Below are 26,390 nucleotides of genomic sequence, written 5' to 3' on the forward strand. Positions count from 1 at the left end.
GACCAGGATTTTAGCCACAGTGCTCTGCGTGCCTGAATGGCGAATCCTGAATTCTTAGCCGTAAGTTTGGTTAAATGTACTACGGCTTCCGAAATGAAAGAATTAGCTAGTTTAAGGACTCTAAACCTGTCCGTAATCTCGTCCAGCGTAGCTGAACTAATGTTCTCTTCCAGAGATTCAATCCAGAATGCTGCAGCAGCCGTGACCGGCGCGATGCATGCAAGGGGTTGCAATATAAAACCTTGTTGAACAAACATTTTCTTAAGGTAACCCTCTAGTTTTTTATCCATTGGATCTGAAAAAGCACAGCTATCCTCAACCGGGATAGTGGTACGCTTAGCTAAGGTAGAAACTGCTCCCTCCACCTTAGGGACCGTTTGCCATAAGTCCCGTGTGGTGGCGTCTATTGGAAACATTTTTCTAAATATTGGAGGGGGTGAGAACGGCACACCGGGTCTATCCCACTCCTTAGTAACAATTTCAGTAAGTCTCTTAGGTATAGGAAAAACATCAGTACTCGCCGGTACCGCAAAATATTTATCCAACCTACACATTTTCTCTGGTATTGCAACTGTGTTACAATCATTCAGAGCCGCTAAAACCTCCCCTAGTAATACACGGAGGTTCTCCAATTTAAATTTAAAATTTGAAATATCTGAATCCAATCTGTTTGGATCAGAACCGTCACCCACAGAATGAAGCTCTCCGTCCTCATGCTCTGCAAGCTGTGACGCAGTATCAGACATGGCCCTAGTATTATCAGCGCACTCTGTTCTCACCCCAGAGTGATCACGCTTGCCTCTTAGTTCTGGTAATTTAGCCAAAACTTCAGTCATAACAGTAGCCATATCTTGTAATGTTATCTGTAATGGCCGCCCAGATGTACTGGGCGCCACAATATCACGCACCTCCCGAGCGGGAGATGCAGGTACTGACACGTGAGGCGAGTTAGTCGGCATAACTCTCCCCTCGCTGTTAGGTGAAATTTGTTCAATTTGTACAGATTGGCTTTTATTTAAAGTAGCATCAATACAGTTAGTACATAAATTTCTATTGGGCTCCACCTTGGCATTGGAACAAATGACACAGGTATCTTCCTCTGAATCAGACATGTTCAACACACTAGCAAATAAACTTGCAACTTGGCTACAATTTTATTTAATAAAAACGTACTGTGCCTCAAAGAAACACTAAACGATTAATGACAGTTGAAATAATAAACTGAAAAACAGTTATAGCATCAATCCTTGTAAACAACACAACTTTAGCAAAGGTTTCCCATTAGCAAAGCAAAATTAATTAAATTACAGAGTAACGTTTTTTATCACAGTCAATATATAATTCTCACAGCTCTGCTGAGAGAATCTACCTCCCTCAAAAGAAGTTTTGAAGACCCCTGAGTTCTGTAGAGATGAACCGGATCATGTAGGAAATACAATGAGCAACTGACTGGAAATTTTGATGCGTAGCAAAGAGCGCCAAAAACGGCCCCTCCCCCTCACACACAGCAGTGAGGGAGAAACGAAACTGTCATAATTAGAATAAGCAACTGCCAAGTGGAAAAATAGCCCAAACATTTATTCACTCAGTACCTCACTAAATGTAAACGATTCTACATTCTAGCAAAAACGTTTAACATAATCAATACATATAAAAAAATTCTTATGTACTTTTTACAGAGTAATTCCAGTGAAGTACCATTCCCAGAATACTGAAGTGCAAAGTATACATACATGACATTATATCGGTATGGCAGGATTTTCTCATCAATTCCATTGTCAGAAAATAAAAACTGCTACATACCTCTATGCAGATTCATCTGCCCGCTGTCCCCTGATCTGAAGTTTTTACCTCTCCTCAGATGGCCGAGAACAGCAATATGATCTTAACTACTCCGGCTAAAATCATAGTAAAACTCTGGTAGATTCTTCTTCAAACTCTGCCAGAGAGGCAATAACACACTCCGGTGTCATTGTAAAATAACAAACTTTTGATTGAAGTCATAAAAACTAAGAATAATCACCATAGTCCTCTTACACATCCTATCTAGTCGTTGGGTGCAAGAGAATGACTGGGAGTGACGTAGAGGGGAGGAGCTATATGCAGCTCTGCTGGGTGAATCCTCTTGCATTTCCTGTTGGGGAGGAGTTATATCCCAGAAGTAATGATGACCCGTGGACTGATCACACATAACAGAAGAAAAGTTATGTTTTATTTCTACTAGTTATTTTCTGCCTTTTTGTCTACTCTGGACATAGAGTGCCACATTTTTATTCTTTTGTAGAATTCTCTTTCTTTTTCCACACTCAAGTAATGTCCAAATTGACTGTGGGCTGCGGCATTCGGCTATTTTCAGCGCTCTATTCATTAGTGAAGTGCAACACACAAATATCTGTGCAAATCCAGATTTCTGTGTTGCCCTTTAACACTAACAAATTTGGCAGCCATATTCGACATTTGTTTGTGAATCAAATGCCGAATTCCGAATTTATGCAAATATCTACTAAGCAGGCTCTGATCCACAGGCTTGTGCTACAAGACCCTGTCCACTGGTGTGGTGCTGAAAATTGCTGGAGTCTCTATTATGGATACTGGTCCTTTCCAGGACCCAAGAAGACCCCACTAAGGGCTAGATTATAAGTGGCACGCTATTGTTAGTGCAGGTCGCGATAAGCAATATCACTCCTATGCTAACTTGCGTGAGTATTACAAGTTGAAAGTAAACATATTTTTTAAAATTAATCTTATATATATAGAAATATCTATTAAATGAAAATAACATTTACTTCTATGTGAAGAACATTAGAATGTAAAGTATTCCTAACTCACTTCAGGTTAAGCTCTTTTAGTTTTTCACGATATCTGGTTAACACGCAATTATATAAGTGAAAAGTGTTTTTTTTTCTTCAAAAGTGCACTCCATTGGAGAGAAGAAGTTAACACAGTTGTGATATCCAAAGTCCTCAAGTTAGTACATGTCAGGTTTCACTCACGCTCAAACAATTTACTTTGAACTTGTAATATACACGCTAACCTGCCTGCATAGAAAACTTACTTCCAGCAGTGTTTGCTCGAAAGCAATAAATAGCGCACCACTTGTAATCGAGCCCTAAATTTAGAACTAACCGCTCCTCCCTCCAGCTATATCTCGCAACCCCCTATCCTGCGACAGTCTGGATGAAAAATAACCCTAACATTCTTTCGTAGATGAACTATCAGTAAATGTGATGTACAGTAGCTATTGAGCAGAATCAACAAAGTAATTAGTATTTACTGGATATAGTTGTTCCATCTCTGTCACTTGATACCCTGGAAATCTCCAAAGGTGTGCTGATCTAAGGAAAGAAACAGAAAGAAATGATTACCCAGAGTCCTCTGCTCTGCAGAGCTGAAACACCAAGTAAATGCTAAAGTCCTCATGCTAAGTGCTTCCACCTTGACTGTTCATCCTCCTATTCCCACTCACAAAAGAAGTACCAGATACTTCTCACCTGCACACATGATTGCCAGTTTACATAGAAATATAGATTTTGATGGCAGATAAGAACCATAGGCCCAACAAGTCTGCCCAATATTTCCTATAAGTAAAAATGTATCTAGCTGGTAGACCCCTACTCCTTAACTTGTCCGCCACCTCTAAGGTGGCGGACTGCAATCTTCCTAATCAGATACGATCGGGATGATTGATACCCCTGCTAGCGGCCGATTGGCCGTGAATGTGTAGGGGGCGGCATTGCACAAGCATTTCAACAGAAATGCTTGTGCAATGATAAATGCAGACAGCGTATGCTATCGGCATTTAGCAATGTCAGGCCGACATGATTCGCTACAGCAAATCATGTCCGCCCAACATTTGATAAATCATCCCCAAAGTCTTCACATAAAACACACAATGCTACCATTTATATGTAACATAATTATTGTGTTAAAGGGACATGAAACCCAATTTTTTTCTTTCATCAGTCAGATAGAGAAAACTATTTTAAACAACTTTCAAATGTACTTCTATTATCTAATTTGTTTCATTCTCTTGTTATCATTTGTTAAATAAGCAGAAATGCACTACTTCGAGCTCGTTAATGCACCGAGTGAGCCAATAACATAAAGCATACAAGTGCAGCTAGCAATCAGCAGCTCCTGAGCCTACCTATCTATCCTTTTCAACAAGGTATACCCAGAAAACAATACAAATTAGATAATAGAAGTAGGTTAGAAAGTTGTTTACAATCACATGCTCTATCTGAATAATGACACAACAAATGTGAGTTTCATTTCCCTTTAAAACAACTTATTCCATGTTTTTGTCTGACATTTTAAAAAACTTGTGCAAAAAAATAAAAATAAAAGTTTTTTTTTTATTCAAAGTCATCCAAGGTGTAGAAGTAAATAAAAGAAAATTTCGAAATCCTGGAAAACTGCTTTTTGATGGTTTGGAATACTGTTATGGAATTGTCCCCATGTAAAGCATAGTGAGTTTTATTGAGTTCCACATGCATTTGAAAAAGCTTGTGGTAAGTGAGTTACAGTGTGGTTTGCTAATGGATTGGAATTTCTAGACCATGAAAAAGCAATAAGAATCACTTAATGGTTAGGATGTGGACAAACAACAGTACTTTTTTTTCTCACCATTGATTCATCATCGTCATCTTGCTGGGATTCAGATTTTGATAAACCAGTGTCATTCAGAAACATGTCAACTGTCCTGTCATAAAAAAAAAAAAAACAGTTGACCATTAGTAATTAAGGCTGCCTCATTTTTTTTTTTATTTTTTTTTTATTTTTTTTAAAGTTTTTATTGAGGAAATATGCATACATGAATAGCAAGTACAAGATAGGAAGACCAGAATGTATTGGTACATGTACAAGTACAGTATATTGCTAAACCAGTCCTCATTTTTGTCCCATATAACAAGTTTCTAGGACACTCTTGGTCCTATAATTAATATGCTTCCAAAAGATATTGGGATTATTTAAACTAGATATAACTATATACAGAAAAACATTGTGATATAAGCAGAAACAAGACAAGATCATTTCCGAGTCTTCAGGCGTCATCTAATAAATGTAGACAAGTTGCTTCTCGCACAGATAATTTTAATATATGTCAAAAGGGCTTATTAATAAGTAAAAAAAAAAAAAGGAAGTTTACAAGGGTATTCCTTTCCCTGTCATATTGTGTGCTCTTATAAGTTCTAGCAGATCAGTTGCTATAATGCTATTAATATAACAGTGTCATACAATGTACTACCTGGGGGATGTGGGGTATGACACCCCTGAGAGTGGTTAAAGGCTGCCTCATTTTTAATAAAAGCATTTTTGTTTTATTTTTGTATCCTGCTCAAACTCACTCATTTCCAAGGCTCATTTCTAAGGCATCTAGGTCCCGGAATATTTCACTAAATCTCTTTCGACCATCAGAGGATCCAGCCTGAGAGGTGACATCTAAAACAAGCACATCATATATGTTACAAGGTGTGAGTAGGGTCATTGTTATCAGTTCTGAAAGTTTGGATACAAAGATAGATAGATAATTAGATAGATAGAATCTTTATTTATTTACAGGTGAAACTCGAAAAATTAGAATATCGTGCAAAAGTTCATTTATTTCACTAATACAACCTAAAAGGTGAAACTAATATATGAGATAGTTCAAGCCGTGATTTGTCATAATTGTGATGATTATGGCTTACAGCTCATGAAAACCCCAAATCCACAATCTCAGAAAATTAGAATATTGTGAAAAGGTGCAATATTCTAGGCTCAAAGTGTCCCACTCTAATCAGCTAATTAAGCCATAACACCTGCAATGGGTTCCTGAGCCTTTAAATGGTCTCTCAGTCTGGTTCAGTAGGAATCAATCATGGGAAAGACTGCTGACCTGACCGTTGTGCAGAAAACCATCAATGACACCATAAGGAGGGAAAGCATCAAAAGGTAATTGCAAAAGAAGTTGGATGTTGCCAAAGTGCTGTATCAAAGCACATTAATAGAAAGTTATGTGGAAGGGAAAAGTGTGGAAGAAAAAGGTGCACAAGCAGCAGGGATGACCGCAGCCTGGAGAGGATTGTCAGGAAAAGGCCATTCAAAGGTGTTCACAAGGAGTGGACTGAGGCTGGAGACAGTGCATCAGGAGCCACCACACACAGACGGATCCTGGACAGGGGCTTCAAATGTCGTATTCCTCTTGTCAAGCCACTCCTAAACAGCAAACAACGTCAGAAGCATCTTACCTGGGCTAAAGAAAAACAGACCTGGCCTGTTGCTCAGTGGTCCAAAGTCCTCTTTTCTGATGAGAGCAAATTTTGCATCTCATTTGGAAACCAAGGACCCAGAGTATGAAGGAAGAATGGAGAGGTACACACTGCAACATGCTTGAAGTCCAGTATGAAGTTTCCACAGTCTGTGTTGATTTGGGGAGCCATGTCATCTGTTGGTGTTGGTCCACTGTGCTTCATTAAGTCCAAGGTCAACACAGCCGTCTACCAGGAGATTTTGGAGCACTTAATGCTTCCTTCCGCAGATGAGCTCTATGGGGATGCTGACTTAATTTTCCAGCAGGACTTGGCACCTGCCCACACTGCCAAAAGCACCAAAACCTGGTTCAATGACCGTGGGATTACTGTGCTTGATTGGCCAGCAAACTCGCCTGACCTGAACCCCATAGAGAATCTATGGGGCATTGCCAAGAGAAAGATGAGAGACATGAGACCGAACAATGCAGAAGAGCTGAAGGCCGCTATTGAAGCATCCTGGTCTTCCATAATACCTCAGCAGTGCCACAGGCTGATAGCTTCATTCCACGCCGCATTGAGGCAGTAATTTCTGCAAAAGGGGCCCAAACCAAGTACTGAGTACATACAGTATGCATGCTTATACTTTTCAGAGGTCCGATATTGTTCTATGTACAATCCCTGTTTTATTGATTGCATGTAATATTCTAATTTTCTGAGATTGTGGATTTGGGGTTTTCATGAGCTGTAAGCCATAATCATCACAATTATGACAAATCATGGCTTGAACTATCTTGCTTTGCATGTAATGAGTCTATCTCATATATTAGATTCACCTTTTAGGTTGCATTAGTGAAATAAATTAACTTTTGCACGATATTCTAATTTTTCGAGTTTCACCTGTATTTATTTATAGACAGCTAAAAAATTCTACTTCTCTAATAACATCACACAACTATAATTACTAAACAAATCAGAAAATTGGGAGTACGTATTTAAATACTTCCCGCCGTTAGGTCGTTCCAAGCAGTCCAAGCTATGCTGGGCTTTACCGCCATTAGGACGGTGTGGAACATCTTAGCCGTTTGGCTGTACGGAAGCTATAGCAGCTTCCTAACTAGGATCGCTGACTGGAGGGTGTGCCTAGCGCCATGGGCACTCCTGTCTGACCCAATCCCATCAATTAAGTCACGCAATCGCATGGAGGATAGTGTCATTTAAATTTTTACTTATTTGTTTACATCGGAATTTTGTTCCAATATAGACAAATAAGTCCCGGCGCGGAAGGGTTAAAGCACATAGTACAGAGGAATAGGTTAGTTTAAACAGAAGGCTTTTGGTGAAGAGATATGTTGATAGCACATGTTTGAAAACTATAAGGGATTCAGTGAATTTCTAAGGGTGTATTCTGTAGATTGCCATACATATGAGGCAGCTCAGAAATTACTTGTAAAAATGAATGGGAGTATAATGGCAAAATATAAATTTAGGATGTATGACAAAGACTCAAAATTTCTATCTTGTAAATATAGCAAGAATTGTAAAGTAATGCAGCAGTACATGCAGAGGCGTAACTAGAAACCACAGGGCCCAGGTGCAAGAATCTTAGATTACATGTCTGCAAAAGGAGGTACCTACCCTGTTCCCACAGTCTGTGAGATGGTCTGACCCCCTATTACTGTATATAGTGACACTGTTTAACCCACCAGTAGTGTATATAGTGAGTTAGTGACACAGTCTGTAATCGGCCGGTGAGATGGCTGGCCTGACCATACCCGCCCCAGTATTTTATAAAGTGACCACAGTAGTCTGTCACATACACACATACACATACAGTCACATAGACACATACACACAAGCATACACACACACACACAAACATACACACACACATACATGCATAAATACACACACAGTCACATACACACACACACACAAACATACACACACATACATACATGCATAAATACACACACAGTCACATACACACAGTCACATATTCAGAGACACTAGTGAGGCATAATGTCACACTCACATGATATCAGTGCAGGCAGTGGCAGATCAACGTTTTCTAATAAAAAAAATATATATTTTTTTTGGAAGCTGGGCCCTCACCCTTGGGGGCCCAGTCGCAATTGGGCCCTCTGCACCCCCTGTAGTTTCGCCCCTGAATACATGATAAATGATGAATTAGGTCAATTAGATAAGGATTATGCTAAATCATGCCAGAAAAAATGAATGCACTATGGGCCCTACAACATCATGGGCTAGAAAGAGGAGCACATCAGCATTTTTCCTTGACAGAGGCAGATGGACATGGTGAGAGTTTGAGTATACAGAGTAAACTGGATGACTGAGGTAATAATGTACCTATAAATGGCATTAAGCTGGTGAGCGAAATATTAAAGTAATGATAAATCCCAGCATTTGTGAAACGCTAGGATTTACCATTGGAACAAATAAAGGGGACTTTCATTCATAAAGCATAAAATAGGATTTCCCACACGGCTATTGGCTAAGAGGTGGAAATGTTACCTCTCAGCCAAACAGCGTTCTGCCGTGGGTTGCCTTAGCAGCTCAGACTGGCAAACGCTGCAAACAAATAAAGGAGCTTTCAGCATGAAGTATTTTATACTTCATGACTGAAAGTCCCCTTTATTTGTTCCAATGGTAAATCCTAGCGTTTCACAAATGCTAGGATTTACCATCCCTTTAATGCATTCACGGTCCAAATAGAGTATACAATTTTAAACAACTTTCTATTTTACAAGTATTATTTAGTTATTTGTTTCATTCTCTTTGTATCCTTTGTTGAAAAGTATACATATGTAGGCTCAGAAACTGCTGATTGGTGGCTGCACACATATGCAACTTGTTATTGACTGTCAGCTAACTCCCAGTAGTGCCTTGCTGTTTCTTCAACAAAGGATACTAAGAGAATTAAGCAAATTAGATAATAGAAGTAAATTGGAAAGTTGTTTAAAATAGTATGATCTATCTAAACCACAAAAGAACATTTTTGGGTTTCATATCCCTTTAACACATTTTGATGTATATATACGTTGTGCGGTACTTTGTTAAGTTACAGCAAAGAGCTGGAGTTCTTGAGCTGCCAGTACCTAAGATGGCTGACAATTGTTAGTGGGGGGAGGGTTAGAGAGCTGTTTGGGAGGGATCAGGGAGGTTGGAGGATAAGGAGGGATCCTACACTGCAGAAAATGGAAAAAATAAAAACAAATGTAATTTAAAAAAAATGCCTTAAATGTTCATATTGTCAGACTATCGCTACACGACGGCAAATGTTTAGTAAATGGGATGGAGGGAGAGGGGGGATAAGTGTTGGGAAAGGGATCTGGGAGGGGGAGGGAATTGAGGGGGGCTGCTACACTATAGAAAAAAAGTTTTTTTTTAATTTATTTAAAAAAAAGCCTAAATTTTAGCAAACTGGGTAGATGGCAACAAATAGGTAGAAGGGGGAGGGTTAAAGAGCTGTTTGGGGGGATCCTATACTGCAGAATATATATATATAAAAATATCTGTCGCAACGCTTAACATATACCACATATATTGATTATGAAACAGTCTTGACAAAGGTCCTTGTGAGAACCGAAACGTTGACTGAACCTTTTTTGATGAATTACTAATAAAAACAAAAATTATGTTCATGACGCACTGTGAGTGCCTCTTCTTTCTTTGAAGTATATATGTTACAGTTAAAGTGCAGAAATCAGTTAATGTGCACATTACCTAGCTAATCTGTAGATTAACTAGGGTGATCAGTTAAAGTGCAGAAAAATTATTTCATTTCTCATATTACCTAGGTAATCTGCACATTACCTACTAGGCACTAGTTAAAGTGCAAAAAAAAAAAAAGCATTTTAGCTTTTTAGAAAAGTTTGTTTCTCTCATGTAAACTGTTTATTGAAAAAGAAGCAGAAGAATGTAATAAATAAAGAACAGAATGTTCCGATTTCGGCCGAGGGCAGATAGGCTCCAGACACAATTTGTGACTGCAAATTCATTTCCTAGATCTAATATTTTAAACCGTTTGATTGTTTGTATTATATTTTTTTAATTGTTATAGTTGAGTTTAACGAAATAAATAAAGAACATGATGTTAAATAATATTTGAGTTTAACGAAATAAATTAAGAACAAAATGTTCCGATTTCGGCCGAGGGCAGATACGCTCCAGAGTGCTCTGTTCTAATCAGAGCCTCGGGTGCCGCAACTGCCTCTGGGAACCTTACCATGGGTCACAGCCTGCACATCTTGAAATTCTCTGTCTGGGAAATTATCTATCTATCTATCGAATCTATAATAAATAGATAGATTCGATAGACAGATAGATAGATAATTTCTCAGACAGAGAATTTCAAGACGTGCGGGCTGGGACCCATGGTAAGGTTCCCAGAGGCAGTTGCAATGCCCGAGCCTCTGATTAGAACAGAGCACTCTGGAGCGTATCTGCCCTCGGCTGAAATCAGAACATTCTGTTCTTTATTTATTTCGTTAAACTCAACTATTATTTAACATCATGTTCTTTATTTATTTCGTTAAACTCAACTATAACAATTAATGAAATTAACATAATGTTATTATTTAACATCATGTTCTTTATTTATTTGTTAAACTCAACTATAACAATTAAAAAAATATAATACAAACAATCAAATGGTTTAAAATATTATATCTAGGAAATGAATTTGTAGTGTACAAATTATTTTATTACAGTTTTTAGATTTGATATAGGAAATGAATTTGCAATTGCTTACTTATTTGTGCAGTCTAAAAATTGGTGACACTTTGAATTACATAGATAGATTTGATAGATAATTTCCCAAACAGAGAATTTCAAGTCGTGTGGGCTGTGACCCATGGTAAGGTTCCCAGAGGCAGTTGTGTGGTTCCCGAGGCTCTAATTAGAACAGAGTAGACATGTGCGATTCGGTTCGGCCCGAATCGAAATTCGGACGAATTTGTTCAAATTCGGAGATTCGGATCGATTTGAATTTCCGAATTCCGGAAGTTCCGAATCTACCGAATAAATCCGAATCGATTCGAATTTATTCGGTAGATTCAGATGGATTCGGATGGCTGTGTATTGCACTAGTATACTAGTGTAATACACAGCACATCCCACTTTACAGTGACCGAATTTCCGAAAATCCAAAACGAATTCATTCGATTTCTTCCGAATTCGAATCGATCCGAACCGAAATTCGAATCGGTCCGAATCAATCCGAACCGAATTTTTCGGGGCTGCACATGTCTAGAACAGAGCACTCTGGAGCATATCTGCCCTCGGACGAAATTGGAACATTCTTCGGCTTCTTTTTCAATAAACAGTTTACATGAGAGAAACAAACTTTTCTCACTTTAACTACACGGAAGCAGTTAATGTGCACATTACCTAGGTAAAGTGCAGATTCTGCACTTTAACTGAGCAAATCAGTTAATCTGCAGATTAACTAGGTAATGTGCACATTAACTGATTCTGCACTTTAACTGTAACTTATATATATATATATATATATATATATATATAAAAGCCTTTTATATTAGTACTGGCAGACGTTCTGCCAGTACTTGAGATGGGGTGACAATTGTGGGGTGGGGAAGGGAAAAGAGCTGTTTGAGAGGGATTAGGGAGGGATCAAGGGGTGCAATGTGTCAGGTGGGAGGGTAATCTATACACTAAAGCTAAAATTAACCCTACAAACTACCTAATTAACCCCTTCACTGCTGGGCATATTACATGTGTGGGGTGCAGCTGCATTTAGCGACCTTCTAATTACCAAAAAGTAATGCCAAAGCCATATGTCTGCTATTTCTGAACAAAGGGGATCCCAGAGAAGCATTTACAACCATTTGTGCCATAATTGCATAAGCTGTTTGTAAATTATTTCAGTGAAAAACCTAAAGTCTGTAAACAAGTTAACAATTTTTTTTTTTATTTGATCGCATTTGGCGGTGAAATGGTGGCATGAAATATAACAAAATGGGCCTAGATCAATACTTTGGGACCGATTTGTCACAGCCCGAATAGGGCCGTATACACCTGTTTCTGGAAACAGGAGTTAAGAAGCAGCGGTACGATCGGGTTGATTGACACCCCTTGCTAGCGGCCGATTGGCCGGTAATCTGCAGCAGGCGACGTTGCACAAGCATTTTACTAGCAATGCTTGTGCAATGATTAATGCCGACCGCGTATGCAGTCGACATTTATCGATGTGCGGCAGACATGATCCGCTACAACAGATCATGTCCACTGCACTTTGATAAATCAGCCCCTTGGGGTTGTCTACTTAAAAAAAATTATAGTCATGTAAAGGGTTATTCAGGGATTCCTGCCAGATATCAGTGTTACAATGTAACTTTCGCTAATTTTGAAAAAAAATGTTTTGGAAATAGCTACTTGTACTTATTTCCCTATAACTTGCAAAAAAAAGCAAAGAACATTTAAACATTGGGTATTTCTAAACTCAGGACAAAATTTAGAAACGATTTAGCATGGGTGTTTTTTTGGTGGTTGTAGATGTGTAAGAGATTTTGGGGGTCAATGTTAGAAAAAGTGTGTTTTTTTCCATTTTTTCATCATATTTTATACAGTAAATTATAAGATATGATAAAAATAATGTTATCTTTAGAAAGTCCATTTAATGGCAAGAAAAACGGTATATAATATGTGTGGGTACAGTCAGTAAGTGGAAAATTACAGCTAAACACAAACACCGCAGAAATGTAAAAACAGCCCTGGTCATTAAAGGGACACTGAACCCAAATTTTTCTTTTGTGATTCAGATAGAGCATGCAATTTTAAACAACTTTCTAATTTACTCCTATTATCAACTTTTCTTCATTCTGTTAGTATCTTTATTTGAAAAGCAAGAATATAGGTTTAGATGCCGGCCTATTTTTGGTGAACAACCTGGGTTGTTCTTGCTGATTGGTGGATAAATTCACCCACCAATAAACACGTGATGTCCAGGGTCTGAGCCAAAAATTGTCTGGCTCCTTAGCTTAGATGCCTTCTTTTTCAAATAAAGATAGCAAGAGAATGAAGAAAAATTGATAATAGGAGTAAATTAGAACGTTGCTTAAAATTGCATGCTTTATCTGAATCAAAAAAGAAAAAATTTGGGTTCAGTGTCCCTTTAACGGTAAGAAAATTGAAAAATGGTCTGGTCACTAAGAGGTTAATGTATAACATTGTTATAAACAACAATAAAAAATCTACTGCCTTATATTGAGCCTACCAAGTTTTGCTCTATAACAAAGGATAACAACAGAACAAAGTAAATTGATTATAGTTAATTGGAAGTTCTTTTTGTTTAACCCCTTAATGACCGAGGACGTGCAGGGTAAAAAAAGACAGTTAATGCCTGAGGACGTACCCTGCATGTCCTCGGTCTGGAAAGCAGCTGGAAGCAATCCTGCTCGCTTCCAGCCGCTTTCCGATTATTGCAGTATGCCTCGATATCGAGGCATCCTACAATAACCCTGAATGGCCATCCAATGCAGAGAGAGCCACTCTGTGGCCCTCTCTGCACCGGACATCGATGGCCGGTATCGTTGGTGGGTGGGAGCCAACGTGGGAGGTGGGAGGGCTGCCATCGATGGGCCGTGTGATGTGGAGGGGGGCAGGATCGACAGGGGCATGCACGGATGGACACGCGCGCGTGCACGGGGGGCGGCGGGCGGGCGTGTGCACAGGGTGGGTGCGAACTGCTACACTACAGAAAAAAAAGGATAATCTAAGTGGGAGAAAGGGGTTAAAAACAATCTAAGGGATCTGGGAGGGGTGGGGGGTTGGTCTTTGGGAGGGGGAAGCTACACTACAGAAAAGGGGGGGGAAAATAAAAAAAAAGCACAATTTTTTTCTAAACTGGGTACTGGCAGACAGTGCCAGTACCCAAGATGGCGCCCATTAAGGTAGAGGGGGGGTAGAGAGCTGTTTGGTGGGGGATCAGTGAGGTTGGGGGCTAAGGGGGGATCCTACACAGCAGCATATGTAAATATGCTATATAAAAAACACACAAAACCCCAAATATACCATTTATTTTAGTACTGGCAGACTTTCTGCCAGTACTTAAGATGGCAGGGACAATTGTGGGGTGGGGAGGGAGGAGAGCTGTTTTGGTGGGATCAGGGGGTCTGATGTTTCAGGTGGGAGGCTGATCTCTACACTAAAGCTAAAATTAACCCTGCAAGCTACCTAATTAACCCCTTTACTGCTAGCCATAATACACGTGTGATGCACAGCAGCATTTAGCGGCCTTCTAACTACCAAAAAGCAACGCCAAAGCCATATATGTCTGCTATTTCTGAACAAAGGGGATCCCAGAGAAGCATTTACAACCATTTGTGCCATAATTGCACAAGCTGTTTGTAAATGATTTCAGTGAGAAACCTAAAATTGTGAAAAATTTACAGTTTTTTTTTTATTTGATCGCATTTGGCGGTGAAATGGTTACATGAAATATACCAAAATGGGCCTAGATCAATACTTTGGGTTGTTTACTACCCTACACTAAAGCTAAAATTACCCCAAAAAGCTCCCTACATTCTCCCTAATTAACCCCTTCACTGCTGGGCATAATACATGTGTGGTGCACAGTGGCATTTAGCGGCCTTCTAATTACCAAAAAGCAATGCCAAAGCCATATATGTCTGCTATTTCTGAACAAAGGGGATCCCAGAGAAGAATTTACAACCATTTGTGTCATAATTGCATAAGTTGTTTGTAAATAATTTCAGTGAGAAACCTAAAATTTGTGAAAAGATTTGTGAAAAGGGAACATTTTTTTTGTATTTGATCGCATTTGCCGGTGAAATGGTGCCATGAAATATACCAAAATGGGCCTAGATCAATACTTTGGGATGTCTTCTAAAAAAAAATATATACATGTCAAGGGATATTCAGGGATTCCTGAAAGATATCAGTGTCCCAATGTAACTAAGCGCTAATTTTGAAAAAAAGTGGTTTGGAAATAGCAAAGTGCTACTTGTACTTATTGCCCTATAACTTGCAAAAAAGCAAAGAACATTTAAACAATGGGTATTTCTAAACTCAGGATAAAATTTAGAAACTATTTAGCATGGGTGTTTTTTGGTGGTTAAGATATGATAAAAATAATTGTATCTTTAGAAAGTCCATTTAATGGCGATAAAAATGGTATATAATATGTGTGGGTACAGTAAATGAGTAAGAGGAAAATTACAGCTAAACACAAACACTGCAAAAATGTAAAAATAGCCTTGGTCCCAAACGGACAGAAATGGAAAAGTGCGGTGGTCATTAAAGGGTTAAACTGCATGATCTACCTGTACCCATATGTTTATTTTTCACTTTCGTCTCCCTTTAAACCATGGCAACAAAGCGTAGCACACTGCAGACTAAGTCCATTGTAGCTTGATAAATTCTCTGTATACAATTCCAGTATTGTAGAAAAAAACACATTTTCTTGTTTTTCAGAATTGAAAATAGAATTGAAGTAGCCTCTTTCTCATGGGATAAGATAGACATTTATTGTGGAGCAGTAAAGAAACAGAAAAATAAAAGGACTGGTGGTTTTCAAAGAGCTGTCTTGTTGATTACTATCGAAAATGCCCATGAAATGACCTGAGTTGTAAAGGGGAGTGAAACAGAGAGAGGAACAGAAAGTAACAGACACAACATGTTTTGACAGTGTGTACTAAGACTAGAGATGAGATGTAACGTTGCTTAGCAACCTTTAGGGCTTTGTAGGGAAAGGATGCTAAATATTTATAGACCATACCAGGGGTGGGTCTAGAGAAAGGGTGGGTGGTCAACCCATGGCACAACTGTCTATACTAGCTGACACTCTGCCTATGGACTTACCACAATACTGCTTGTTTCATTGCTGCAATTGTAGTGCTTAATTGTTTATTTTTCTTATGAATCCATGTTGTATATGAGCAATTTGTTTTCTTTAAAGGGACACTCAAGTCAAAATTAAACTTTCATGATTCATATAGAGTGTGCAATTTTAAACAACTTTAAAATTTACTTCCATTAACAAAACATGCACAGTCTTTTTATAATTACATTTTTTTGAGTCACCAGCGACTATTGAGCATGTGCAAGACTTCACAGACTACACATTTGTGATTGGCCAATGGCTGTCACATGGTACAGGGGGAGTGAAAATAGAAATTTGTCCCTTGTTTCCCTTGTTTCCACGCGAGCCTCCAGGCTTGCCGGAAACAGAACTTTTAAAGCAGCGGTCTAAAGACCGCTGCTTCATAACTTGTCCGCTGCCTCTGAGACTGCAGTCTTCAATCCTCCCTGTCCTATACAATTGGGCTGATCGACACCCCCTGCTAGCGGCCGATTGTCCTCGAATCTGGTGAACTACTTGTGCAATGATAAATGCTGACCGCGTCTCGGCATTCAGCAATGTCTGTCGGACATGATACGCATCGCTACAGTGTATTATGTTCGAAATATATTGGTAAATCTACCCCTAAGTGCTATTGAATTGTCTTGTTATCGTGCATTTGTTGATTATGCAAATCTACTGTATTTACTGGTCCTTTAATGTTTGTTTCATTATTTAAAAATGGAATTATGGGCACCTGATAGACTTTGTTAGAAGATTATCACCAATTTGGGCACTCACTGTAAAAAATATTTCACACCCCTATTTTAGACCATATAATTTAGTTACCCAAAAGCTACATATTAAAGTATCATAAAATACAGTAGAATTGCATAGTCAAAAAATACGTACTAAAAAGACAATGCAATAGCACTTATTTTGGATTTTAAATAGTAGATATTTTTTTTCCGCAAATTTCAAAGTTAACTCTATTTCCCCTTTACCTATACCAAGTGACATCTATCAGCCAATACGAATTGTGCCTCAGAAAATTGGAACATTTTGATAATGGAAACAATTGGAATGATTTTTTTTTGTATATTGTATGCTCCCTTTAAAGGGACATGAAACCCAAATTTCTTCTTTCATGATTCAGACAGAACATGACATTTTAAACAACTTTCCTTTTAACTTCTATTAACTAATTTGCTTCATAATCTTGGCATCCTTATTTGAAAATATCTAGGTAGGCTCAGGAGAAGCAATGTTTTACTGGGAGGTATCTGGTGATTGGTGGTTGCACATAAATGGCCAATTTTCATTGGTTCACCAGATATGTTCAGCTAGCTTCCAGCAGTTCATAGCTGCTCCCTCAACAAAGGATACCAAGTAACTAAAGCAAATATGATAATAGAAGTAAATTAGAAAGTTGCTTCAAATCACATGCTGTGTCTGAATTATAAAAGAAAAACTTTGTTTCAATTTCCTTTAAGTATTCTAGGTGATACTGATGGTGGACATCTCTATTTGTTAAATAAAAAAAAAACATTCTCTCCCCTTATACCTCTCTTGTTTTATTTTGTAGACCACTATAAAAAAGAGACTGACCTGCAGGGCAGCTTGCACACTTAAAGGGACACTGTACCCAAAAATGTTATTTCGTGATTCAGATTGAGCAGGAAATTTTAAGCAAATTTCAAATTTACTCCTATTATCAAAATTTTCTTCATTCTCTTGGTATCTTTATTTGAAATGCAAGAATGTAAGTTTAGATGCTGGCCCATTTTTGGTGAACAACCTGGGTTGTCCTTGCTGATTGGTGGATAAATTCATCCACCAATAAAAAAGTGCTGTCCAGAGTACTGAAACCAAAAAAAGCTTAGATGACTTCTTTTTCAAATAATGATAGCAAGAGAACGAAGAAAAATTGATAATAGGAGTAAATTAGAAAGTTGCTTAAAATTGCATGCTCTTTCTGAATTACAAAAGAAAAAAATTTGGGTTCAGTGTCCCTTTAAGGTTTTGGGGTGCTACAGTAATGAATGGGGTGCAACACAGTTCTTGTGACAAGAGCAAATCATCTCATATAAAAAGACAAAACAGATGTTATTTAGAGATGTTCAGTGCTTGGGAACAAAGAAGGTGGAGATAAAAGGCTGGGAGAACTGATGTTGAGGATATAGGATGAAGGTTCTTTGTGTAGTGGTGCATTTAGTTTTTTGCTGCCTAGGGGAGGGTTCAGCAACCTTGGCTCTCCTGATGTTTTGAAACTACATTTCCCATGATGCTCAGACAGCCTAAAGCATGTCTAAGAATCATGGGAAATGTAGTTCCAAAACATCTGAAGAGCCAGGGTTGCTGACCCCTGGCCTAGGGCATTGGAAATTCTTTTGTTGACTGACTCTTCCCACAGCAACACACACATATTCTAAACAATTTTAGCTCATATCTGCCTTAACCCGAAGTTAGGGACACAAGGTGTTCCAATAGACCAGGAACCATAGAACTACAGATCAAAGTTTGCTACCTTCCCTTAAACTTGCTATCCTAGGCACAGGCCTAGTTTGCCGTGGCCAGTGATGGCGATCCTTGGCACTCCAGATGTTTCAGAACCACAATTCCCATGATGCTTGACCGGACGTTAGAGTGCCTAAGCATCATAGAAAATGTACTGTAGTTCTGAAAAATCTGGAGTGCCAAGGTTTGCCATCACATGCCTAGGTTGAAAAACGAAATGTCCCTGTGTTACAGATTACATAAGGCTAAAAACTGGGAAAATGGTGAATAGAAATATATAATATTGCATATACAGTGTTCTCCACAGAAAATTGTGTCAGCACGGTATAGGTAGATTAATACTTTATTATAACATTATAAAAATGTAATATTAGCTTATTTTATTTTAGTATTGGCTTAATTTTTAACTAGGTAGTCAGTAAAATCATGTGGGTCTTGTGCCATTAAATTGGTTCAGGGGAGGACTGTAATTAGGAAAGTAAAGTCTCTGCTCTTTGTGTTTTATAATGGATGAAGGTTAACCCCTTTGTGGCAGAATAATAGAGTTCACATCAGAACAAAGTACAGATGTAAACTTTATTAGTAAAAATGAAATAAAATTAGTACAAATTATTTCAAGGCCGAGATCGGATCATGAGGGACTGCCTACGCTACTAGGCATGCCCCCCAGGCCGATCCTTGACTTACTCAAAGGAGGAAGCTGCAGGACACCTTATATGGTAGGACGTTTCATGCCGTCTTAACGGCGTTAAAGCGCAGCGCTGTTAGAACAGCATGGAACTATGTGAAGGGGTTAAAGGGACAGTCAACATCAAAATTGTTATTGTTTAAAAAGATAGATAACGCCTTTACTACCCATTCCCTAGCTTTGCACAACCAACATTGATATATTAATATACTATATAACCTGTACATTTCTGCCTGTTTCTAAGCGACAGCCTTTTATCACATGCTTTTTTATTAGCTTTTCACAACAGGAGACTGCTAGTTTATGTGGGCCATATAGATAACATTGTGTTCACGCCGGGGGAGTTGTGCATGACATTGCACTAATTGGCTAACATGCAAGTCAATAGATAATAAATCAATAGTCATGTGATCAGGGGGCTATCAAAAGAGGCAGTGAGAACTCGACATGTCAGGCAATGACACTAAGGGGGTATTTATGTACCTCCAATTGGTCAAATGATTTAACAAAACTTTGTAGGAATAATGTATTTATAAAAAACAAAAAGTAGAATAAAGCCATTAAAAAAAAACATATATACAGTATCTCACAAAAGTGAGTACACCCCTCACATTTTTGTAAATATTTTATTATATATTTTCATATGACAACACTGAAGAAATGACACTTTGCTACAATGTAAAGTAGTGAGTGTACAGCCTGTATAACAGTGTAACTTTGCTGTCCTCTCAAAAACTAAAGCGTTGGCAACAAAGTGAGTACACCCCTAAGTGGAAATGTCAAAATTGGGCCCAAAGTGTCAATATTTTGTGTGGCCACCATTATTTTCCAGCACTGCCTTAACACTCTTGGGCATGAAATTCACCAGAGCTTCACAGGTTGCCACTGGAGTCCTCTTCCACTGCTCCATGACAACATTACGGAGCTGGTGGATGTTAGAAACCTTGTGCTCCCCCACCTTCCGTTTGAGGATGCCCCATAGATGCTCAATATGGTTTAGGTCTGGAGACATGCTTGGCCAGTCCATCACCTATACCCTGCTTCTTTAGCAAGTCAGTGGTCGTCTTGGAGGTGTGTTTGGGGAGGTTATTATGTTGAAATACTTCCCTGCGGCCCAGACTCCGAAGGGAGGGGATCATGCTCTGCTTCAGTATGTCACAGTACATGTTGGCATTCATGGTTCCCAAATGAACTGTAGCTCCCCAGTGCTGGCAGAACTCATGCAGGTCCAGACCATGACACTCCCACCACCATGCTTGACTGTAGGCAAGACACACTTGTCGTTGTACTCCTCACCTGGTTGCCGCCATACACGCTTGACACCACCTGAACCAAAAAAGTTTATCTGTGGTCTCATCGGACCACAGGACATGGTTCCAGTAATCCATGTCCTTAGTCTGCTTGTTTTCAGCAAACTGTTTGCAAGTTTTCTTGTGCATCATCTTTAGAAGAGGCTTTCTTCTGGGACGACAGCCATGCAGACCAATTTGATGCAGTGTGCGGCGTATGATCTGAGCACTGACAGGCTGACCCCCCACCCCTTCAACCTCTGCAGCAATGCTGGCAGCACTTATACGTCTATTTCCCAAAGACAACCTCTGGATATGACGCTGAGCATGTGACCCTCAACTTCTTTGGTCGACCATGGAGAGGCCTGTTCTGAGTGGAACCTGTCCTGTGAAACCCCTGTATGGTCTTGCCCACCGTGCTGCAGCTCAGTTTCAGGGTCTTGGCAATCATCTTATAGCCTAGGCCATCTACAGTATATGTAGAGCAACAATTCTTTTTTTCAGATCCTCAGAGAGTTGTTTGCTATGAGGTGCAATGTTGAATTTCCAGTGACCAGTATGAGAGAGTGTGAGAGCGATAACAACAAATTTAACACACTTGCTCCCCATTCACACTTGATACCTTGCAACACTAATGAGTCACATGAGACTGGGGAGGGAAAATGGCTAATTGGGCCCAATTTGGATATATTTATACCTAAGGATTGTACTCTCTTTGGTTGCCAAAGGTTTAGACCTTAATAGCTGTGTGTTGAGTTATTTTGAGGGGACAGCAAATTTACAGTTATACAGGCTGTACACTCACTACTTTACACTGTAGCAAAGTGTAATTTCTTTAGTGTTGTCTGTCACATGTAAAGATATAATAAAATATTTATAAAAATGTGAGGGGTGTACTCACTTGTGATATACTGTATAATCTGTCCATCAAACCATAATCCCAGATCTCATTAACATTATGACAATCAACAGTAAAAAAAAAAAAAAGACAATAAAAGACATCCTATGCCAACTGGCATCAGGAGGGTACTTTTCAATACATTTTTTTTTGTAACTTTGAAAACAGGAAGTGGTTAAACAGTATTTGGTAACAAAGAATGTAACACAGTCCTGCATACATATATTTATATTTATATATACACACACAATGATCTATATTTGTCACAGACATAGACAACTGAAGATTACAGAGATACATAATCCCTTTATGTTTTACTCTGATAAGCATAAAATATTAGCCAATGTACAGATGCACGGTCATTTTGTGCTGTAAATAAGTATATACTCCTCTAAATAGCATATATACGTTTGATATATCTATCTATATATGTATATCTATATATGTGTGTGTATATATATATATATATATATATATATATATATATATATATATGATAAATTCTCAGTATACAAAACATAAATGCTCAATACTCTTGAGCATGCAAAATATACTATATATATATATATATATATATATATATATATATATATATATATATATATATATATATATATATCTCAGTTGCATGATCTTTTTTTAATTACTTATTAGAAAATCATCAACATAACCACAAATTAATTTCCAGATAAAAAGTATAAACACAAGTTGTAGGTACCCATGACCCAATTAATTCTGAAAGCACTGGCATAAAAACAGACTAAAGAGACGCGTCTGTGGCTGATGGACAGATAAACCCGAGATTGAACAGTGATAAAGATAACACGGCACAGAGAGAGAACAGAAGAATACGGCAGGTTTTCTCATCTTACCCCCTCCTCCACCTGATGCCATTGTCCCAGGCCAGACTGGAGTTGACGGCCTTGCCACTTGTGGGACTCGGGCGCACAGATGTAAAATTGCAAAGACCCACAACTTCCTGACAGAGAACATGACATCAGGAAGTACAGAGAAAGACTGCTGAGCCTTGCACTTGCCTTGCAGAAGCAGAATGTGACTTATGTATGAGCAGTTGCATTATAAATCCTTCCTTGTCATTATCAGTATTTTTCTACGATCAATGTGTTCCTGTATAGTACATATGCAGTACACCCTAAAATTATTGACTGCATCTGCATTGCCCAATAGGATCAGTGTGCACTTGTACTTATGCATCTGTACTTATATGGACATTTTAATGTAAAAAAATAAATACTGCTAGGGTTAAGACCACTGCTCCTTAACTCGTCTGCCACCTCTGAGGCAGGGGACAGCAATCACCCCGATCAGATACGATCGGGATGATTGACACCCCCTGCTAGCGGTCAATTGGCTGTGAAATGCAATGATAAATGCTGACAGTGTATGCTGTCGGCATTTATCGATGTGTGGCGGACATGATCTGCTACAGCAGATCATGTTTGACCACACATTAATAAATCGGCCCTCTAGTCTTCAAAGGCTATTTGCAGAACAGTTTAGAAGCAAAAAAAAAAAAGCTTAATTCATGATTTATGCAATTAACTATTTCCTATCATTTTGTGTAAAACAGATTAAGGAATGGACATACCAGTCATTTGTCTACTGGGCTGCTGGGGATAGCTTCCTTAACCTCACTCTCCTGTAGTCCAGACTTGCTTAACGGCATAGGAAAGTCAAAATAAATTTGCATGATTCAGATAGAGAATGTCATTTAAAGACACTTTTACATTCACTTCTAGTTTCACATTTACATATCCCACTCTACTGTAGCTAGCTGCCTGGTGATTGGTGGCCAAACATTTGTCTCTTGTCATTGGCTCATCAGATGGGTTCAGCTAGCTCCACTTTAATTATGTGTTTAATCCCTTTGCGGGGGTTAAGTACATGGTTATGCACAAGAAATAGTTCAATAATAAAATGTTATAACATATAAGAGCATTTCCTTTTTGTCCTTTCTTATCCTCAGAGCAGATCTTGCTGAAGAGGACCCCTTTTAATTCTGGAGCTGTATATATTATACTTAGTGCCCAAAAAATGTGCACTTTATTGACATCGCTTAGGCTTCACACAGAGGATGGAGGTGAGTGTAGCAGACCTGTGCTACAGAGGACTAAAGTGTAATGTCTTACATTTTTTAGCAGCTTTTACATATTTCAGACTATTTATATTCTGCTGGGACTTCTACAAAGGTGAAGTTATTGATGAGGGACAACTGTTGTAATATTATAAGTACACACAAACTTTTTAAATTATTGTATTTTTTATATATATATATATATATATATATATATATATATATATATATATATATATATATATATATATATATATATATATATATATATACAGTATATGTGTGCGTATGTATATATATACATATATAAATGAGGAAAAAGGAAAGCTGGGTCTTGAAGTGGATAAACAAAGTTTATTAGGAGCAGGCTTAATTAGGACACAAGGTGAGCTCCTATCTTACGCGTTTCACGCAAGACACACATCACATGCAATCTTGGTACAGAAATATTTATGAAATTTATATATGTATTCACATTTATGCACTGAATAATAGATTGTGTACTGACACTGTAGCAACCGTTGTCACTTGGCACAAGTTTAACTTCCAGTCTAACACAAAATTTGTTTAGTTTGCACTTGATTTTAGGATAAGTATAATTGTTTAACACTATATAAAGCACTTTTGTTTGCACTGTTTGTTATTCTGACTAGGGGATAATTTAATCCCTTAAACATCAATAAATAGTTTTGATATGTTCCCAAATCATGTGAGTTCTTATTTTTATAAATGATTTACTACATACTAGCACCCAGGTGGCTGACATCGGTGGGCAGGTTTACTTTTTGATTTTTATAAATATACTGTATGTATATATATATATATATATATACTGTGTATATATATATATATATATATATATATATATATATATATATATATATATATATATATATATATATGAAGCTGAATAAGGCCAAGCACTCACACCACTAATAATATCCTGTACCCTGGGTGCAATCCTGGCGATGAGTCAAAAGAAGGTACACTCATAGGGTCTTGAATACATTTGTTTTTATTCCCACCAAGAGTAATGTTTCGGGGATACAAAATCTTACACAATATTATGCAGGCTTACCTTACTTATAGTTATCATTTTTGCATTTACCTTACTTATAACCTCCACCGTGTGCTAGCCATCACGCCACTGTTGTTGGCGTTCCGGATGTCGTTGACATCATCATTCGGCTCCTGTGACTACCGATGACTCACCAGGCCCGCCCATTGCCTAGGAAACCAGATGCTGCCTAACAGCAGCAATGACAGCAGCATGTTATCAATAATATAAACCCTAGTGAATGAAAGAAGATACCATAAAAACAGTGCGTGCAAAATTGCACCTATAATACAGGAAGGGATCAAATAATATTGGATCAAAAATTATTGCATTATAAAATAGTATTACAACTAAGGAAACAGTTACCAAAAGTAGAAATGTTACCTATATGGAAAACAATAATAATGTGATAGAACAATACATGGAAAAATTCATAGCCTAATTATATCCAAAAAATGTATATATATTTTATATTTATATATTGAAAGGGGCTAGACTCAAAATAGGAAAGGAGAGGATGAAGCAGATAATCAGCAGTCCTACTGTTGTCTAGAATAAATAGAGTTACATAAGAGGGCCTATTTTGATTGCCCTATTGGCTTTTAGTCCAATTTGGTTATTTATGGGAAGTGGAATTATGAATATGTCATAAGGACTAAAGGTAAAGAAGGCCAACAGGTAGCCCTAGTGTTCTGGATCAGGTGGAGACTCATTAATATTGAGCGTAAATTCATTGATACTAAATGGCACATAGTGTAGCTCTCTGTTTAAAAGAAATAATGCCAGTCCAAATGTGTGTTAAGTCCTCTGGGGCTCAGTGTGCCAAGGGTATATATCCAACGTGGTTCACACTGAAGTAACAGCTTGGCTCTGTCTCCCCCCCCCCCGTGTGGGTGGAGGGATATGATCAATTATGGTGTATCTCAAGTCTGAAACTTTATGGCCTGCCTCAGCAAAGTGCTTTGCCACAGTTTGTTCAGATAATTTTTTCTCCTTCTTCTCCAGGGCCACCCTTATGGCCATTCTATGGTTGGCCATCCTTATTCTCAGTGTATCCACCATTTTATCACATAGAACATCCCACATAGGCAATGACATAAATAGACTATGTGTGTTGTAGTACACGTGGCACTGTGTCTAAGATAGAATTTTTGGTTCTTGTACGGGTGGTTGAAGAATTTGCCTGTTGTCAAGCCATTGCAGGTATCGCATCCCAGGCATCTGTTGCAGCCCCTGGCTTGTTGTAGCCCTGTTTTTGGGGTGTAGCAGTCTCTAGGGTCAGATTGTATAAGATGATCTCTCAAGGATCTACCCCTACGGTACCCTATTCTGGGTGGTCTCACATCCTTGAAAGGTAATGTAGTATCAGACTCCACTATAGTCCAATATTTATTAATGACTGCAGGTATATTCTCATCCCCCTGTGTATACATTAACACCATCGTGTCCCCACAAACAAAATGGATGAATTCCAGAGGTACATAGACATACAAAATTTCAGCAGAACCCTTAGACTGAGGAAGTATTTTGGCCTAAGCAAGCGAGACATGCCCACATTGAGAGCCCCAAGTACATTTGATGCGTGTAGTTACAACCCGAGCATCAAGATCTTTACCAGGATGCTATCTAAGGAACTTTTAAATCCTTATTCTACTAGGGATAATAGAAGATCTAATCTTAGCAAGGAATAATGGGTAGCGCTTAAAGAATTAAAAGCCGACCAGACGCTTATCTTCCATGAAGCAGACAAGGGGGGAGGGGAGCGCTGGTGA

General features: G+C 38.4%; 1 protein-coding gene across 1 annotated transcript in view; it reads right to left on the minus strand.

The window, feature by feature from the left end:
• LOC128663553 (GEM-interacting protein) overlaps window positions 1-22,451 on the minus strand; it is a 142,203-nt gene extending 119,752 nt beyond the window's left edge. The window contains exons 1-4 of the mRNA XM_053717932.1: window positions 22,339-22,451; window positions 5,349-5,442; window positions 4,627-4,702; window positions 3,275-3,335 (exon numbers count right to left, since the gene is read on the minus strand). Of these exons, the coding sequence (XP_053573907.1) occupies window positions 3,275-3,335; window positions 4,627-4,702; window positions 5,349-5,442; window positions 22,339-22,360 (253 nt within the window). The 5' untranslated portion in view covers window positions 22,361-22,451. The remainder of the gene's footprint in view (window positions 1-3,274; window positions 3,336-4,626; window positions 4,703-5,348; window positions 5,443-22,338) is intronic.
• Window positions 22,452-26,390: the final 3,939 nt, after the last annotated feature.

This window comes from Bombina bombina, chromosome 6 (genome assembly GCF_027579735.1).
Source record: "Bombina bombina isolate aBomBom1 chromosome 6, aBomBom1.pri, whole genome shotgun sequence".
Lineage (NCBI taxonomy): Eukaryota > Metazoa > Chordata > Amphibia > Anura > Bombinatoridae > Bombina > Bombina bombina.